Consider the following 18,492-nt stretch of genomic DNA (forward strand, 5'->3'; position numbering starts at 1 on the left):
GTGATATGACCAGTAGTTTAAAGTGGCTAATGTTAGTTAATGTGAGTAAATTTAAGACAGATAGAGATAATGTGTTGCTGTATAACTGACACTGACTTTATGACTCTTCTTCTTGGGCCTATGCCATTGTTTTACTTCATTTAAAGACCTGCTGCGGCAGTGAATGCCATGGCTGAAAATATCTGCTTTGAAACTGTACCAAGTGTACCAAGACCAGTCTCAAAAAAAGACGAATTAAGTCAGGCAGGATTTCATGCGTCACAAACCTAAGGAACCAATCCCACAAGGCAGGACTTCACACATTTATCATTATACTGTAATTGCCACCTCGAGTGCTCTAAGATATTAAAAAAAGACTTTGTGTTTAAAACACAAAGGCAGTGCTACCAATCAATGACAATAAGGCCTAAGGAAAACTAAAAAAAACTGTTTCATTAAATGTGATTAAAGCTATAATGTGCCATCAAGTATTTAAAAATATTTAATCAAGCTGTAATATATGTATATATAGTGTATGATTATCATTATAATCAGTCTTCACGTCTAAACTCCCCGGTTTGCTTGAAATTTAATTATCTTTTATATTTGAGATACATTGTGGGAGATGCAATCTGGTCTGAGTGTTGCCTCCAAAAATCAAGATCACAGCAATCAGATTCAGGGAACAGAAGATTTATTGTCACAGAAGAATAAAACAACACAGCGCTACAAGTGAACAGTGGTTAAACAAGTTTCAGCATACAGTTACAGACTGCTCCAGGCAGACTGCTGTTTGAAAGTCCACAGGCAAGATTGTTGATGTACTGTTGCTTAAGCATAACGAGACGTTTCATGTCCTCTAAAACACAAAGTGGGTTGTTGTTTTTTTTCACATTCACATTTAGATGTGGTTTAACCAACCGCTGCTAATTGATGTTCGTGTAGGGAAACGAACCCTTGAACTGAAGAAAAAGTTGAATTCTTTCAAAAACATGATATCTTTAAGCTTAACAGTCTGTCTGTTGTGAATGTGGCTGGCTCAGTTTCAGACTCCTAGTTTCTGTCTGTTTTCCCCTCCGTCATGTTTCCTGTACTCCCGTGTTATTTTGCCTGTATGTGAACCTTGCATTGGTGTGGTTCTCCTCCCAGTCTCCTGTCTCCTGGCTGCTGACTCATGCCTGCAGTCTGCTCATCATTCTCCCCAAAACACCTGCCTCTCATCAACTCATCTACCTGCAGTTATATCTACCCCAGCTTTCCAACCACTCCTCGCCAGATAATTGTCTCACCTCAGTGGTATCTACACTTCAGGCTCTCTTCTAGTTCTGATTTTGAGATTTCTCTGCTCCTTGCTTGCTTTTTGGTGCTATGTTAACCTGCTCTTTCTTGTGCTTCAGGATCACAACTCACAACCAAAAAATGTACTAAACAGTCTGTGGGCTAATGGTAAATATGACATAGGGCTAGTGAAATGGGCCTCACCCCAATGAGTAACACCTAAAAGCAGTTACAAACCCTGTCAACAACAATACCCACTAAAACTGGAAGTCTGTTGATTACATTGTCAGAAAGGTTTAAGTCATGGAAAATTAATTTGGTCAGGTAGCAGTAGCAATGGACTTGTGCTTTGTCCTTCCAGCAAGTACACAATGTCAACATGAAACACCCCGCAGCTCTTCATGCCCTCCTTGTCTATCTGTATGACGAAGACTCACAGTTCCTCAAGACTTGGGTTGAAAGTATTCAGTTCATTCACAGAACTGTTTGATGTATCAATGAGGCCATGTTGCATGCTCTGCAAGGTTGTTTAGTATTTTTTTTACCGTTGCAGTTTCCCAGATAAGATAAGATAATCCCAGCCGTGCCCTAGTAATGTTGTCACAGACCCTCGCAGCCATTTAACTATGCCTAGCAACCATATATTAAACCCTGTGTGTGGAGTTTTGGATGCACATGGATATATGTGCCTGTGGGTGTCTAGGGATACATATATAGAAACCCTAACCTCATGTAATCCCTAATCTTAACCTCTCATAAAGTTCTGCCATAACCTTACCCTGAATGGAAGAGAGTTAATACTTTGGTTGACCTTTGGAACTTACCTTTCATGAGGTTATAAAACCAATCAGGGGATAAAAACTGACAACATCTAAATTTCTCAAACAGACTAAAAGAACCGACCAAGCCTATTTTTAATGTTTGGCTTCAAAGAGATTTGTCTACTCTAGGTAGAGTTCTCCTCTCACTTTTTATATACATCTTCACCTTTTCTCCTAGAACTTAATTCTCTTTTCTTTTATTTCATGTAGCTTAACTGTATTTTAATTGTATGTTCTTCATATGTATTTATATGATTGGTATCTGATTTGTAAGTGCTGCCTGAATGTTTGTATATTACTCTTTTGTTACTTTTGTTAATTTTCAAAATGGGGGGAAAACACAAGATCTACTAATTAATTAATTAATGAATAATGAGTGAATATACACTTTGTTTTTATTTTTCCCCTGAGCTGCTCTCCTCTAATGCCTTCATATTACCTTAAAACCGTTCATTTCAGTTGACTTCCTATGACAGCACGCAACGCCCACTGCCTGTGTCGCAGAAAACAGACTCACCACAGGAGGAGGCAAAACATTCACTGCTGAAACATGGCGAGGTTAAGCGAGCATGGGATTCGTCTGAGTTCCGTATGTATTTCACTTTTATAAATATATATAATATACAAATATATATATATATCTACATATACATAATCAATATCTATCTGAATGGGATGCGTGGTTTGTGCGATATAGACTTTTTCTGCGTGACAGAAGAATGACAAGTGAAACTAACTCTGACCTATTTTATTTATTTTTCAAGATGAGTCCTTCCTTCCTGAACAGCAATTCAACCAGTCATACTTGGCCCTTCAGCGCGGTGGCAGAGTTAATAGGTAGGAGCCATTATGCACCGAAACACCTGCTGCAGCCGTGCCGCGCTCACTCTGTCGCCAATGCAACTTTTCATGGGTTTCATTTCGTGCAGTCTTCCGCTGTTCACACACTGCACTAAGTAGACTAAAATGGACTGAGTGGACTTCCTCTTTCACACGATTTTATCACTGCCACACGCACCTAACAATGTGCAGGCTGCTCGTTGACAGTAGTAATGAGTTATGTTTTGAAGTAAAAACAAACATTCTAGTTTATGCTGCTGTTTTTATTTCCATTCCATTATAATAATATTCTTAAATGTCTAATAACCTGTAACAGTGGAGATGCGCACGTAAAGGACTAAAGTGCATCTGATAACAAACATCACAAATCAAAAAAACATTTGGTCTTCAATAGGGGAATGCAGGCTTGGTAGTCACTCCTTTTACTTTTCATTTAAATTCAACAAAAACTGTATATATTTGTCAGGTAGGGGTGGGGTGACTTTACTCTGCTTAAGCTTATATTGCTTGAAAAATGTGGACTGTAAAATATGCCTTGTGCACTTGTGACAACCATTCCTATCGTGGGGTTGGTAGTCACACACTATGTGGTTGGTTGCTATTTTAATCTTAATCTTTTTAATGTTCATGAATGTGACAACTGAACATGAAAAGAAATGACAAGCTTCCTCAACATTTTTTTTTCTACTGGCAAAGCTAACAGATTTCCCCACATAGTGTTTAATGGTAATAACTGTTTTATTATAAACACATTGTGTAAAAGCCTAGAAGAGAAACATAGAAGAGCTAATTATGTTCATTTTGACGTCTTCTAACCTCAATCTTAAGTGTATTACTCCTGAACTAACCTTTTAAGTGACCTCTGACCCAAATTCTGAAAAGTTCAGTACCAACATTTTTAACAGCGCCTACTAGGGAGCAACGCCAAATGTAGGTGACGACCAACCCTGTTCTCCCTTACAGAATATGTCACTTGATTTCTTTCACATGATGCAAAGCCTGTTTCTGGGCTGTCAACAATGTCATTTCTCCACTCTGTGCTTTCTCATTGGTTTAGACGTGCTCATTTTCTGTTGGCTGTTGAGTTTCATCAGAAATGGGCGTGTTCTGTATACATGCCGATATGAAACACGGTGTTCAGTATCACACCTCTGCACAGCCTCCCACACTCACACTATGCAAATGGGGTAGTCACAAAGATCAGTGTAAAGCACCTGCCAACTGAAGTTTCCAGTTTATTATTAAAATCTACTATGTTTAATGTTTCTTAAGAGTATCAGAGAGGTGTTGATTAAGATAAGATAAACTTTATGTTTGCAAGGAAGTTTACGTATGAGCTCGTGCACATGGTGCTTCATATTCAGCATGGGACAAAAGAGGAACTGGAATATATCCAACACAAATGTGTGTTTGTGTGTATATGTGGCGGTTTGAAGCATGAACAGGAACACTCTATGACTGCCGCTTGCACTCCCTATAATATTTTACCTACCTTGTTTTTACTTTTTTTATATATATTTGTGAAGCTTTTGTGGTGAACTAGGTTAACTTTTAATACTTAATTATACATGTATCTTAGCTGTGACATCATTAAAATCCTTCTATTACATTTCTCTCAGTGTAGTGCCATTTGGATATGTTGCAGCAAAAGATTCAGGGTCTCAGTATCATGCTCACTCTCACACTGTCATGGCTTACTCTGACACTTGAATGTAAAAGAGAAATAATTAATATTATTAGTAACATCTGTGCTTTTCCTGATATGACTAGTAGATGTCAGAAATGTATCATGTTGTCAGCCCTGATGTTAAAGGGAACACTACAACTTTTCTCTCATTTTTGTAGTTTTGGCCATCCCTCCAAATAGTAATAATAATACTGAACTCACCAACTCAATTGCTCTGGGACCAAGATAACATGACAAAAAAAAGTCTGACAAGGCAACAATCTGTAACCTGACGTGCCAGATGGTTTGTACCACACAACCACCTGAGAAGTCATGCATGGAAATCGATCGGAAAAGGGCAGACATTCAAAAAATACTCGTCGGATGATTGTCTGTCTATCACCTGGATTTGGATAATTCATTTTCTTAACTGCTTATCCGCTAGACGGTCACAGGGGAGTGGGAGCCAATCTCAGCTGCAACTGGGCGAGGGGCAGGGTACTCCCTAGATAGGTCGCCAGTCAATCACAGGGATAACATATACAGAGACAGACAACCATTCACACTCACATTCACATGTACAGGCAATTTAGAGTCACCAATTAACCTAAGATGCATGATTTTGGTCTGTGGGTGGAAGAGAGAACCCGGAGAGAAACCACACAGAGAACATGCAAACTCCACACAGATAGGCCCTAGCCAGCCGCTCAGCTCAAACCTAGAACCCTCTTGCTGTGAGGTGACAGTGCTAACCACTGCACCACCATGCCACCCCGTATATATATAAATACCTATTTGTCTGAAATGTTCATCGTTGATTGTTTTCGATCTATAAAATGTCAGAAAGTGGTGAAAAATGACTGTGACCAACTATCATCTGACTCTCTCTCTCTCTTTTGTTGTAGACAATGCATCAGATCCCGGTGTATCTGCTAAACAGATCTGGATAGATGTAGTTGAAGAAGCCGATCACCTCTGTATAACTTTTACGGATAATGGCAGCGGCATGACCCCCAACAAACTGCACAAGATGCTCAGGTTTGACACGCATACATATCCACGATAACGTCTAATGCAAAAAACAATTGTTCTCTTGCATGTACTTGAAAACGTTTGGTGTTAATCTCTACTGCATTCAGACCACGAGTGACTCACCAGTGTTCTTAAACCACATTTTGTATTCGATATTGCTTTCTCACCACACACTCACTCTGCCACACTCGCATGTCGTAGTGTCCATCATGTTCACACGATTTGTACAAATAAGCACGTAATACACCTATGCAGGGAGCTGAAATGATTTGTAGATTCATTTATTAGTAGATACAGAAGAGTGAATTTATCAGTACATTTAGTTAAGCATATTTAAGTTGTTTATTTAACTGCTTTTCTCTCTTCTGTATCATCGTTAATGAAATATCTTTGACTTTTGGACACTTTTGGGTCCCTTTTTCCTGACATTTTGTAGAATAAATGACAAATGAATGATCTACAACGAAAATAATCGTTAGTTGTATCTAATACCAAAAAAAATCCTTATCACCTCACTGTCTTTCACCTTTATGTCCAGCTTTGGGTTTACCGAAAAGGGCACAGGTAAAGCCAGTCAGCAGGCTATTGGCGTATATGGGAATGGTTTCAAGTCTGGCTCCATGCGTCTGGGCCGCGATGCCCTCATCTTCACCAAGAACGGGGGTTGCCAGACTGTGGGGATGCTGTCTCAGACCTACCTGGAAAACATTAAGGCCCAGGCTGTCATTGTCCCCATCGTCCCCTTCAACCAGCAAACCAATATCCTTCATGACAAAGAATATTTGAGCCAATAGATGCAATATGTGTGTTGTATTATTACTGTAAACCAACATGCCTATGATTGTGACAATTTACTGTAAAAGACTTGAATGCAAATAGGCAAACTAAGTTTAATACTGCAAATAACAGGAAATTAGTATTCCACATAAATCAAAATCCATAAAACTGCTTCTTCACACTGAGTGGTGGAGAATACTGTAGGTTTGTCACCTTGCAATTCCTTTATGTTCTGACCTTAACTCAGTATAACAGTCGCTGGTGGTGACCGAAGACTCAGAGGCCAGCCTGGCTGCCATCCTCACACACTCCATCATCACCTCCCAGGAGCAGATACATACACACTTTGACTCTATCCTCTCCAAAAAAGGCACCAAGATATTAATCTGGAACATTCGCAGGTCAGAATGTCATGTTTGGTGAAGCTTAATTTGGGTTGAAAGTAAAGGTGAATCAGATGAGGGTTTTTTTTTCACCAGCAGATAAGTAATTTTTAAATATAGTTAAAGTTTGAGGTCGCACACACATTCTTAGTTGTTGTTTGTAGAGCAGGTGTGTTGAGTGTAGCTCTAATGTGTCACATGTAAGATTCATGAGTATGCAAACAGGCACATGGAGGCAGGCAACACATTTAGGCAATTTGTTTAGGCATGCCTTTAGACAAATCCATGCAAAGCAAATCCAATCCTCATATCACCATCGCATGAAAAGCACAATAACATTTAAATATTTGTTGTCCCATTTCATTGTTGCTGGCTTTAGCAAAGTTTAGTCCTTTAGAGCCAAATTGCTGCAAATAGCAAAAATGTATTTTTAGGAGTCTTTCTTTTGTCTCACTTCCTCTTCACATTGAAGAAAAGGGTCTGCACTGTAATTATAATCATCAAATACCAACCACTACGGTCACACCAACATTAGTAAAGTGATTCAAATCAGATGGATTAAATTGAATGCAGGGTGAAAACCTCATATTAGTTGGGACACTGGCACCCAATTATCGAAATTCAAAACCAATTTATGTAGCTGTAAAACTGTAAAGTCTCTTAGATCATGTGTTTGCTCTGAGGGCAGTGATGTGAAGATCAGTGCGTCATTGTCCGTTCTGCTTCCTTTGATGTCATTCTGAAGGACCAAAGACGGCAAGCCGGAGATCGACTTTGAATATGACTCAAGTGACTTCCGTTTGCCCGAGCTTCAGATCGAGGAACTGAAAAAAGGTCTGAGGAACAGCGGATCCCTGAAAGCCGAGCAGAACATCCCAGACATGCATTACAGCCTCAGGGTGAGGAGAGAAAAGTCTATATAAACCTGTATAATAACCATGGAGGCTTTGTCTACCTTCCACTTGCCATTGCTAGGAATTCTTACAAAACAACATCATCCTCTTTTCTACAGTAACGGTGCAGTCCAGAGGATAATCTACCCAGTGTAGAAGTCGGCATTCATGGCGTATTTGCAGTAATTATAGAATAACAAAGCAGCACTAGTACAGTAGCTATATATGGGATGTGTATTTTACTGCTGATTTATTGATGTGAAAGAATCACATGTGTAATTGTGTAATCCAAGATAGTTCAGTTTTATTGCCTCAACAGTGCAAAGTACACACTGATAAAACAACTCACAACGAGAGCCTTCTGGAACTTTTAATTACGTCACACAGTCTTCCTCAGCAGCTGTCATGAAATTGCATGGCTGGTTCAATTTCAATATTTCAGACCACTTTGTAGACTTTTTGTCCATGTTGGTTTAAAAGTTAGGGGATGAAAATAGTTTCTTGAGATTTGAATCGGTAGTTGAACAAATATCAAAAAAAAAAATCTCACCACGATGTACATTTAATAGCTGTTTGGTGCTTTTGATTGTATCACATGATCTTCCCAGCAGATGAGGAAGCATAAAATTAAAAATTAAAAAAATGATTAACATTATAACTTATATTAGTTAAGACGCATATCAATGATTTTAAGGTAAGTGTTTAAGAGGGTTAATGTAGAATTCCAGGTAAGAGATGCAGTGGTTGTGGTTAAGGTTTTGGGTGGGCCCCTACATATCCTACACCATCATGTGTTTGTGTGTATACGTGCCAGTTTCAAGCATGAACCTCTCATTACCAGAGACACTTGTGGTTTTGTAGTAACACACTGCCCCAGTTGAGCTGTGGTTACTTTACTTTTTGCACTCTGTCTGTCTGTCTATTTGTCTCAGGCTTACCTCAGTATCTTGTACCTGAAGCCGAGCACTCAGATCATACTGAGGAGGAAGAAGATTCTTGCCAAGCTGGTGTCGAAGAGGCTGACACATATTGAACATGATGTGTATAAACCCCACTTCAGTGTATCCCTATGCTATCACTGTGCTATGTGTGTGTGTGTGTGTGTGTGTGTGTGTGTGTGTGTGTGTGTGTGTGTGTGTGTGTGTGTGTGTGTGTGTGTGTGTGTGTGTGTGTGTGTGTGTGTGTGTGTGTGTCTTGTTATAAAGCCAAGTCATCTGTATTCGTACATGTTCAAGTGACAACAGGAAGTGAACATGAGGTCAGATAGTGTGGTAGATTAACCAGGCAGTGCTTCTTTAGCAGGGACGTGTCAAGGCAACACTTACTGCACTTACAGCTCCACTAGTCTGAAAAACGTGTGAGAGAAGGGAAAATGAAAATGAGCAGTGCTAGAAAAAAAAGACAACTCAGATCACACTGAGGACGAAGAACATTCTTGCCAAGCTGGTGTGAAAGAGACTGATGCACACTGAGCATGACGTGTATAAACCCCACTTCAGTGTATCCCCATCTATCTAAAGATGTCATTTAAATCAGGCTGCACATACAAGATCGGAAGTTTTCTCTGTCAACACAACACTCCCTGGACTGCCAGTGGTGTTTCCTGTATCCACCAAATTTACCACAATAAATCTGAGGCAAAAAAATAGGCAGTGCAAATGCAGAATTATGCTGTATTCATGGAAATATTAACAAGTTTTTGGGGTTTATAGAGACGTTATTATGACGAAGTTATGTCACAGATGAAACGTTCGCTTTTACACATAAATCTCATAGTTTGTAGTCTAGCTGTGTGAAGCTCATCATATGTAAGATTTGCATCTTTTAGAAGCTTTTCCATATTGATGGATTTCATGCTGTTTAAAAAAAAAAAATCTGCCTCCTTAACATTTAAAATTGAATTTTCAGTACTTCACAGGATATATATTTATTTTCATATTTGTTGACGTCATGATTCCTGTAATTAGTATCATAAACATAAAATATCAATGTTGGCCTTGACTGGTGTCTGTTAGAAAGAGAAAGTCAAGGTGACCTTTGGGCTGGAACCGAAAAACAAAGACCACTATGGCATCATGATGTACCACAAGAACCGACTCATCAAGGCCTACGAGAAAGTAGGCGGTCAGCTGAAGGTAGAGGGAACTAATTATACCATATGTCTTAAAGTATTACAGATATACTGCAGTTTTCTGAGTTGTATTAATCTCACTGTCATTTCCTACAGTCTTCGGGTCAAAGGGCAGGAGTCGGGGTCATCGGTGTCATTGAGTGTAACTTCCTCAAACCTGCTCACAACAAGCAAGACTTTGAATACACAAAAGAATACAGGTGCAGTACACGTTTAAGAAGTCATTTTAACAACACCATGTTTTCTTCATTGACCTGCCAAGAAATGAATGACTAATATACTTGTAAAAACCATTGCTTCTTTTTTCTTTTCCCCAAGACTGACTCTAGGCGCCTTGGGCTTAAAACTCAACGACTACTGGAGAGTGATGACAGAGAAGAGGGCCAGAGAGCGAGAGTTTCAGGCTGCGGACAGAGGGGATGACAATGAAGATAAGATGTAATTCAAAATACATTGAGTGCACAATATGATTTGCCTCAAATTCATATAGATCATATAGATCGCAGCTGAGATTTCATCATAGACATCTCGCACAATGGTTCAACGTGTAATAAACTTACTTAATTGTTATTGTTACACAGTCTGCAGGCGCTCTCAGTCTATTCCTGTAACTTAAAACCACTGGGAGAGTGAAAGTAACATTTGCATGTGCAACACACCTTTTGTGGAAGATTGTGGTTAGGAAGGTGAAGGCTAGTTCAGCATTTCTCATGTCAGAACTAATTAATTCAACTGAAAGTGAAATAAGCTAAGTCTTTCCCAAAGCTTGAAACCAGAGAATGGAAGCGCTGCTTTTGGAGTTGCTCTCATGAGGATAATAAAGGGGAGTGAACATGCAGAGGCAGAGAAAGTCAATAGCCTTTACAACCAATGATCAAGATAAAATATTTTCATTGCATTTGTAGCTTCTCAGCCAACGTGTTCAAGTCTAAACTCACTGACTCACTCACTATAAAACTTTTTTCTTTCTGGTGAGTGGACTTCCCCTTTTTCACAAAGCTCTGTTTGACTTACAGTTCCCACCATATTTGTCTTCATCTGCAGGGGTCCCTTGTGGTTACAGTGTGAGGAGTGCCTCAAGTGGCGGAACGTGCCTGAAAGTCATTACGATGTCATACCTGAAAACTGGAACTGCAGTCAGAACCCCAATCCACGTTACAGGTGTTGTCTCAAAATTTTTCGAAGTTGCATTATTTTCTTGAATAATCAGCACAATTTGTGACACAGCTGCAGTAGAGCGCTACAAGCAGCTTCTCCCAAGAGAAAACATGTCCATAAATCCAGTCTCCACAGCTGGAAGGTCTCTTATGGTCTATCATTTGTCCCTGGCATCATCAAATATGTTTATTTAGCTCAAATAAACTTGAATGAGCTGCTACTTTACTAGTGCTTAGGTGCAGCCTCACAGAGGGGATAGCATGGATTCCTTTCATTGCTGACCTATAAAGAGGCACACAGGCACACTTTACATCAGCCCAGACATAAAGGTAATTTTGGTTTAGTGAAAATAGTAGCCCAAACCAAATTAACAGTTTTAACACATTGTTATAGTATTCTTAACATGGATGCCAAACTGTGTCAAGTCACTTACGTGTGCTTTAAAAATAAAGGAGATGATGATGTGTGTGTGTGTGTGTGTGTGTGTGTGTGTGTGTGTGTGTGTGTGTGTGTGTGTGTGTGCGTGCGTGTTTGTGCGCGCAAACCCTGAATTAAAGATTAGCAGCAGTAGTTGCTAAGCTATGTGTGTCTATTTGCCTTTCAGAAGTTGCACCTCACCAGAGGAAGCAGAAGAGAGTGAGGAGTTGTTAACGCCCAGCTACCAAAAAAACCACAAGAAACAGTAAATTCCCATTTCTCTAGACATCTCAAACTCTTGTCGTTGTATTTGTTCATGCGTATGTGTGAGCTTTTTTATATGGATGAACGTTTCACACTGTTATATCTGACTGATGTTCTTCCTGCCTGCCTGCCTATGTGTGTGTTGGGGAGGGGGGAGGTTTACATACCATTTTGTGGTTTCCATCTGTCGGTTTCACACTCTTATTTCCGGTGTGTGGGGGTGTCCATGTGACTGTCTGACAATCTGTGAAGTCTAAACTCGCCCTAATGCGGAAGGACTGCTCAGAAGTCAAAACATGTTGCAGTGTTACTTAGAAATACTGAGGAACACATACATTGAACTGTTTTTGTTACTTGAATTACAAACTGAAAAAAAGGAAATGATTGGAAGTTAAGTTTAGAAGTTAATTATTCATAGCTGGAAGTAAGCCAACTAGCTTATATAACAACTGTTTATCTGGCAGAAGTTACCTACCAAGAGGCTGCAATATAGTAAAGTTCACACTAACTTACAATTAGAATTTCATAAAGGTTTATAAAACTAGATATGTAATTGAAAGAGTATAAATGACTTGCATGTGGCAGTGGTATGCCTACTTACCACTCTCCCACTGCTTCACTACCTCCTTTGTAACAAATAATACCACTAGAAATCAAGGTTATTATTGCTATATGGATATAAGCTTATATAATAATGCCATACAAGTATTATACTAGAAATGTGTGCTTGCATATATTTGCTTGGCCCACACAGCACCTTGCCAGGTTTAACATTTTTGCCCGATGATGCTACTTTTTTGTTGGAGTCTTTTCTGCACTTCCACTGTGACAAAGCAGTGGCTCATCAAAACAAATACAGAGAATGCATTTTTTGAAGTACTGCTAATGTCTATTTTAACACTGTCTTATTCATTCGGTTATCCCTCAATCTGCATTACATCATCACTTTAGCCCATTTTTCATAGATTATTTACTTGTCATATTGGATTACAGTAATAAACAATAACGTGTGAAGTCAAGTCGCAGCAAAATATACTTTCTTGAAGTTAAACCCAGCCATTTTGAATATATGCCTTCCCTCTCAACTCTTTAATCTGTTTGGTTTTCCCCTGCAGAGACCATCCTAAAAGCAGAAAACGAGAAAAATCACTGGAGGTAGGAGTAAAAGTGTTTCTTATACTGAAACCCAGAGCTAGCAGTACCAGTATACGGTTTTGCTTCTGGATTAATTTTATATATCTGGTTGGATGTTTTTGTTTCAGGTATGTGAGTACAAGGAACAAATGGATAAACATCAGGTCCTCTCACGCAGTTCATCAGAGCCCAGCCAGCCCACCTTTCAGTCCACATACTCACCTGATCGAACAGCTGAAGTAGATCGATGCCACATAGAGGAGCACACACAAGACCACAGTCAGACGAACATAGATACGCAGGCAAATGATGATGCACCAACAGCTGGAGTCACACAAGGAAAGCCCATTGGAAGAGAAACAGTGATTAAAGACAAGACACTAATCACGCATGTGGAAAATGACAAAAAAGCGCAGAGCCTTGAATACAAACAGAGCAGCAAAACAAAACAAACAAACATGGAGCCGATGCAAAGAGACGGAAAGAGCACAGACACATTCAGGTGGGCTATGATGCATGCTGCATGCTGTTCAGACTCATGTAAATGTAAGGAACGTAATGATTAAGTACATAATTGTACTTCTTTTTTTTTTTTGTTAATTTATATTTGATATTGTAATATTATCAAAATAATTTAAAGTCCACCAGAAATTATACTGCTATTTTTTTCTACTACCGCATATATATCTGCTCTGCACTTTATGATTGTATTCCCTGCTTCTGCATTCTTTCAGTTACGTACTGTTCTGCAGTTACAGAACAGTACGTAACTGGAGACCTCATTTCAATGCCACAAATCCAATCTTGAATAAAGCAATAACGCAGCGTTCAATCATGAGCAAAGCAGTTGATCACACTGAGCCTGATAGCATCCTACTGAACAACACAAGACGACAACATGAGCACACATTTAGCTTGTTAAATAAACATTCACCAGGGAAAGGTGCACCACTGACATCAGTTAGCAGGCGAGTTAGTTAATTAGCTGCTCAGTTGCAGCACTTCAACAAAATCACTTCAGTCCAGTTAGATCCTCTTTTCATTGCTTTTCAAAATAGCTTTTTAGCGACAAACTGTCTCCATGACTTTTAGCTATATGAGTTTCTTTACTTTGTCTCTAGTTAGCAAGACTCCAACACAATTAAACAAAAAAGAGCTTTACTGACATTTTTCAACAAATCCATTTATAAATCCATTTAAAAATATATATCTTTGACTGCAAAGAGGGATATAAAAATGTAATATCAATTGGACTTTAAAGGAATAGGTAAACATTTTGGATAAATACAATTATAGTTAGATGTGAAGATCAATATCATTCTCATGTCTGATTCAATGCTCTGCTCCAAGATTTTAGGAGTTTAAAAATGCAAAAAAACTAAACAAAAAAACAACAACATAAGGATCTCTAATGCCTTCAGTTAACTAACCATCCTTTGTTAATTTCTTGTAGCTTCAAAAGGAAATCAGGATCATTATTTTACTCTGTGAAAAAGAGGCCATGTCTTTGGGAACAGCATCAGCCCGACTATGGGAAGACATCACAGCAGTTGCATCCTGAGAAACAAGCAAGTGCACTCAAGACACTCATCTTAGAGAAGACCAAGCAGGTGAGTAGCAGCTGGTTAGACAAGACAGGTGACACACTGCAGCAAACCTCCAGCACCCAGCCATGGTACAGCTCAATCCCCTCCACGCAGACTGTGATGGTATCTCCACTAAGCCGCACTGAAGGACAACGGAGCAAACCACTGCCTCCAGAAGGGAGCGACTGGGAAGCTAAAGCCCAGAGGTTAGCTCTGTTGGAGAAAGAGGCCCAGAGGTTACGAAGGCTTCTTGGTCTGGAAATTACCAAGACAACTCAAGGCACAATGACAACTGCTCACAGCAGCACTGAAAAGAAAAAAGGACAGCTGATGACTTCACCAGCATCCACTGCAACGAGAGCGGTCGGCTGCCAGACCGACGTGGCTGAGGTCAGCAGAGTTTATACCCAAATGTTTTTAAACACAAAACAATGAAGATGAATTGAAAAAAAGAGTGGAAATTAAATAACATTTTCTAAGTGTGAGTCAGTTTAACCTCCTATACATGGGTTTGGATAGTTTGAAAGACTGACATAGGTACTCCTGTGTAGCCTACACTGAGATCATGCACTGTAATATTGCCAACTGCATGAGTTTGTTTTTGTAATCAAATGGCCTGAGCCACAAATATCTTACACATCAGATAAACTTGACAAACCTCAACAATAGTGACCATCACAATTTCTCCTCATTAGCCCAACTAAAATATAATACATCTAATTAACATTTTTTCAGTTTGTTCAGTTAAATTAAAACATACAGTTGCTTAAATATTGAGTTCTCAAAAAAATATGCCACATTTCACAGCTGTTGGTGTATGATTCTAAAACTAAGTTGCAGAATTTACAGAATTTTATTTACTTAAATTATATGATGTCACACTGCTGTATAGCTCTGTATTTAAAAAAAAAAAAAAAAAGTAAAATTGGAAAGATTCACTCCAACAGAGCTTAGGGTGCTATTCTTGGTACATTAAAATCAGTGCTTAAATGGACTTTAAATGTTCTATCATTGAAAAAACTATTAACACATAAATAAAGTTGTGCACAATATTTATTAAGCAATTTCCTATTCTCCATCAGAGCTCTTCTTCATCCGGTAGCCCTGCTCGGGCTCCAGGACCTCAGGGGATGTTGGTTCAGGGTCCAAGGACGGCTTTTGGACCTGAGCAGAACAGAAATAAGAAGGACAAAAATGAAGCTCAGAGCAGGATGAGAGTCAGTGACAGCGAGGCCTGCAGACCTGAGGACAGCAGGTGTGTATTTTAGACAAACTGCACAAGAACAAGCTGCAGGGGATCATACTTTTGACCAAGGAGCACTAAATGTGTTTTTGTACTCCCTTATGATTGTTGACAGACTTTACTAGCTATTGTTCAGTTGAAGATTTTGGTAGCAGGTGGAAGTAAAAAGCTTCACTTATCTTCTTATATACAAGTACACATCTACAAATACATAAACATCCTTGATAATAGTCTCTTCAAGCATAACAAACTGTTGGTATTAAAATCTCTCTATATATACAGTAAATACCTACAGTTTAAAGTTTTGCTTGTAGAATAATTGTAAATGTTCCAACTTAAGATATAAATGAATCCAAACATTCTTGATTGTCAGTTTCTATCTTCACCATCCCTCCATTGTTTTCTATATTCACCTCCTAAAAAACTCCACCCTTTTTCTTCTGATTCCAAAATGTCTTCTTCTTCTTCTCCATTTTCACTTAAGTGTGAGTAAAATATAAAATTCCCCATAGACAGAGATTTTACCTGACTAACTAAAATAAACTTAAGTTTTACGATTCATACTTCAATTGTTTTCCAAACAGAATGTCACAGAACCTGCACGACATACGTAACAACGTGGTGGTGCTTCTCACGGCGCTCCTGCCCCAGCTGGACCTGGCTGGCATCAGTCTGGAAACCAACGACATAGACAACATCCTGCAACAGATCATAGAGGTCAACTCACTTAAACTATGATTAATGCAGTCCAGCAGGCTTCTGTTGGCTTAAAAATTACTTTGTTTTTTCTGTATTGTCATGCAAAGTTTGGGTTGATACGAATGGGTCTTACCCAATTATTTATAAATATATTCACACACGGATATTGTAATGTCACTGTCACAGTGTTTTTGTTCCTTCACTGGTGGCGCTTGTGAACAAACTCTATGACATACTCATTTTGTGTCCATATTTCACTCAGTTTATGGTCCACATTACAAACAACGGGTCATATTAATTCTGTATGCCTCAAATGACAATGTAGGTGTCCAAGAACACTGCGAGTGCTGATATTGGTCTCCAATGCTAAGAAAGTATTCTCCTAATAAGGAAATTTGTGAAACACAAACGAAAAATATAAAGTACTATTCTGCGTTCTTGTTTTCTCAAATAATACAAAAATAATATTGCTAGTCAGAACTAACTATGACGTACCACCTAGTAAAAATGATGTGTAAAGCAGGAATTTGAAGTCTTAAGACTTGACATTTTGACATTCTCTTCATAATGTGTCTTCCACGTCACTTTTATAAGTCGTTGTTCTGAGCCTGACAGCCCCACTTCTGTAAAAATATGAGCCTTTTAATCTAAAGTGTAATGTATTGATGTTGTTTGTGTGTTTTGCTTATGTTTTTATTGAATATTTAAATTAGTTTTATACTCTGTGATCAACATATTCTGTCATGAGATGTAATGCTTGTTTACATCATCTTTTTCGCATATCCGTTATAAGTAAGGCTTTTTCACGTTTGCATTAAAAATACTGAAATAATTTACTGAATACTGCGTCTTGATTTTCAAGATACCCAGGTACCCAGTCCAGTGCTAAATATTAATGTTCTTCAGTGTTTCTTACTTACCACAAGGTGGCAGTAAAGCCTTATAATGAAAACTTACTTTTGTTGTTTTTTTTGTAGTTTTTAGACTATTTTCTACTACAGCCCAGCACATCAGTTAATCAATCCCTATTGTTTAATCAGTGATGTGTGGGTTATTAAATTTGATTAAATTCTTCAAATCATAGTCACAGTCTAACAGTGATGCAGTCATCAGTATGTTTATCTATATCTCTGTCAGAACAGCAACCCAAAATATTCCACTTGTATAATCTTAAACACTTTAGAGGTACCTGTAGCAGGTGTGAACACATCTGTTGCATGTCTGGATGAAATATGCATGAAAAGTTTATACACAAGAGAGTACCACAATTTCTAATGAGACACTTTTTGTAGATTGTAACTAATTGCTTTGTTAATAAAGCTACCATGTGCATGATGCCACACTGTGATGTCAAAGGCACATAAAACAGTAGAGCAGACTACCCTCCACCACTTTTTAATAGGGAAAACATTTTGAAGACTTTTTAATAATACTTCTGTTGTAGATCTGTTCTGTGGCAATTCATCATAAATACTTAAGTGTTTTCTAAAAATCCATCAAATCTGTGATTATAAATGTGAACAAAATGTGTTTTCCAGGAGGAGGATAATGAGCAGACAAATTGATCTTTACAACTTGGAAACCCAAGTCTTATTAGTTGCTTGTAATAGATCTATAAAGCGTCAGTGAATAATAAACCTTATTCCTACCGACTAGAGTGTCTGCAGACAGGTATACTTTATATCACATCTCACTTTATTCTGTCATTCCCACTTTTCCTTACTTTTTCAATGAATTTGTTCTATTGAGATCATGGGAGCCCTCCAGTCAAAATCACCCAAGCAGTTTTAATAGATGGAACTATTTATTGAGTTCATGCAATTTCAATTAAAGGTATACATTTTTCGTTTTACAAAATATGTAAATTAACTGTACCTTTCCTAAACGAATAATAATCTCATTAATTGTCATAATCATAATCTTAGTCATTTTCAGTTTACTTTAATTATATAACTAATAATGTTTTGAGAAGAAATAACATTTTTGCTATGATGGTTGTAGTTTATTCTTGGGGTTCCCAGGGACACCGGTCTTTAGTCCTTGTATGTTATGTGTACATCAATCTGTGTGTGTGTGTGTGTGTGTGTGTGTGTGTGTGTGTGTGTGTGTGTGTGTGTGTGTGTGTGTGTGTGTGTGTGTGTGTGTGTGTGTGTGTGTGTGTGTGTGTGTGTGTGTGTGTGTGTGTGTGTAA

The 18,492-nt window shown here is 38.5% G+C and overlaps 2 protein-coding genes across 2 annotated transcripts in view; one reads left to right on the top strand and one right to left on the bottom strand.

Moving 5' to 3' along the window:
* Window positions 1-18,492, bottom strand: part of slc16a2 (solute carrier family 16 member 2) — a 399,269-nt gene that overhangs the window by 332,406 nt on the left and 48,371 nt on the right. The window lies entirely within an intron of this gene.
* zgc:152774 (uncharacterized protein LOC553526 homolog) lies at window positions 2,590-17,127 on the top strand. Its single transcript, XM_062425018.1, has 17 exons — window positions 2,590-2,667; window positions 2,843-2,915; window positions 5,490-5,622; window positions 6,155-6,375; window positions 6,647-6,794; window positions 7,522-7,675; window positions 8,602-8,730; window positions 9,685-9,804; window positions 9,897-10,000; window positions 10,119-10,238; window positions 10,845-10,961; window positions 11,563-11,640; window positions 12,755-12,794; window positions 12,902-13,275; window positions 14,227-14,749; window positions 15,442-15,614; window positions 16,187-17,127. The coding sequence occupies exons 1-17, from the start codon at window positions 2,629-2,631 to the stop codon at window positions 16,338-16,340; spliced, it is 2,700 nt and encodes an 899-aa protein (XP_062281002.1). The 5' UTR covers window positions 2,590-2,628; the 3' UTR covers window positions 16,341-17,127.

Source organism: Scomber scombrus, chromosome 9, assembly GCF_963691925.1.
Source record: "Scomber scombrus chromosome 9, fScoSco1.1, whole genome shotgun sequence".
In the NCBI taxonomy this organism is placed as follows: Eukaryota; Metazoa; Chordata; class Actinopteri; order Scombriformes; family Scombridae; genus Scomber; species Scomber scombrus.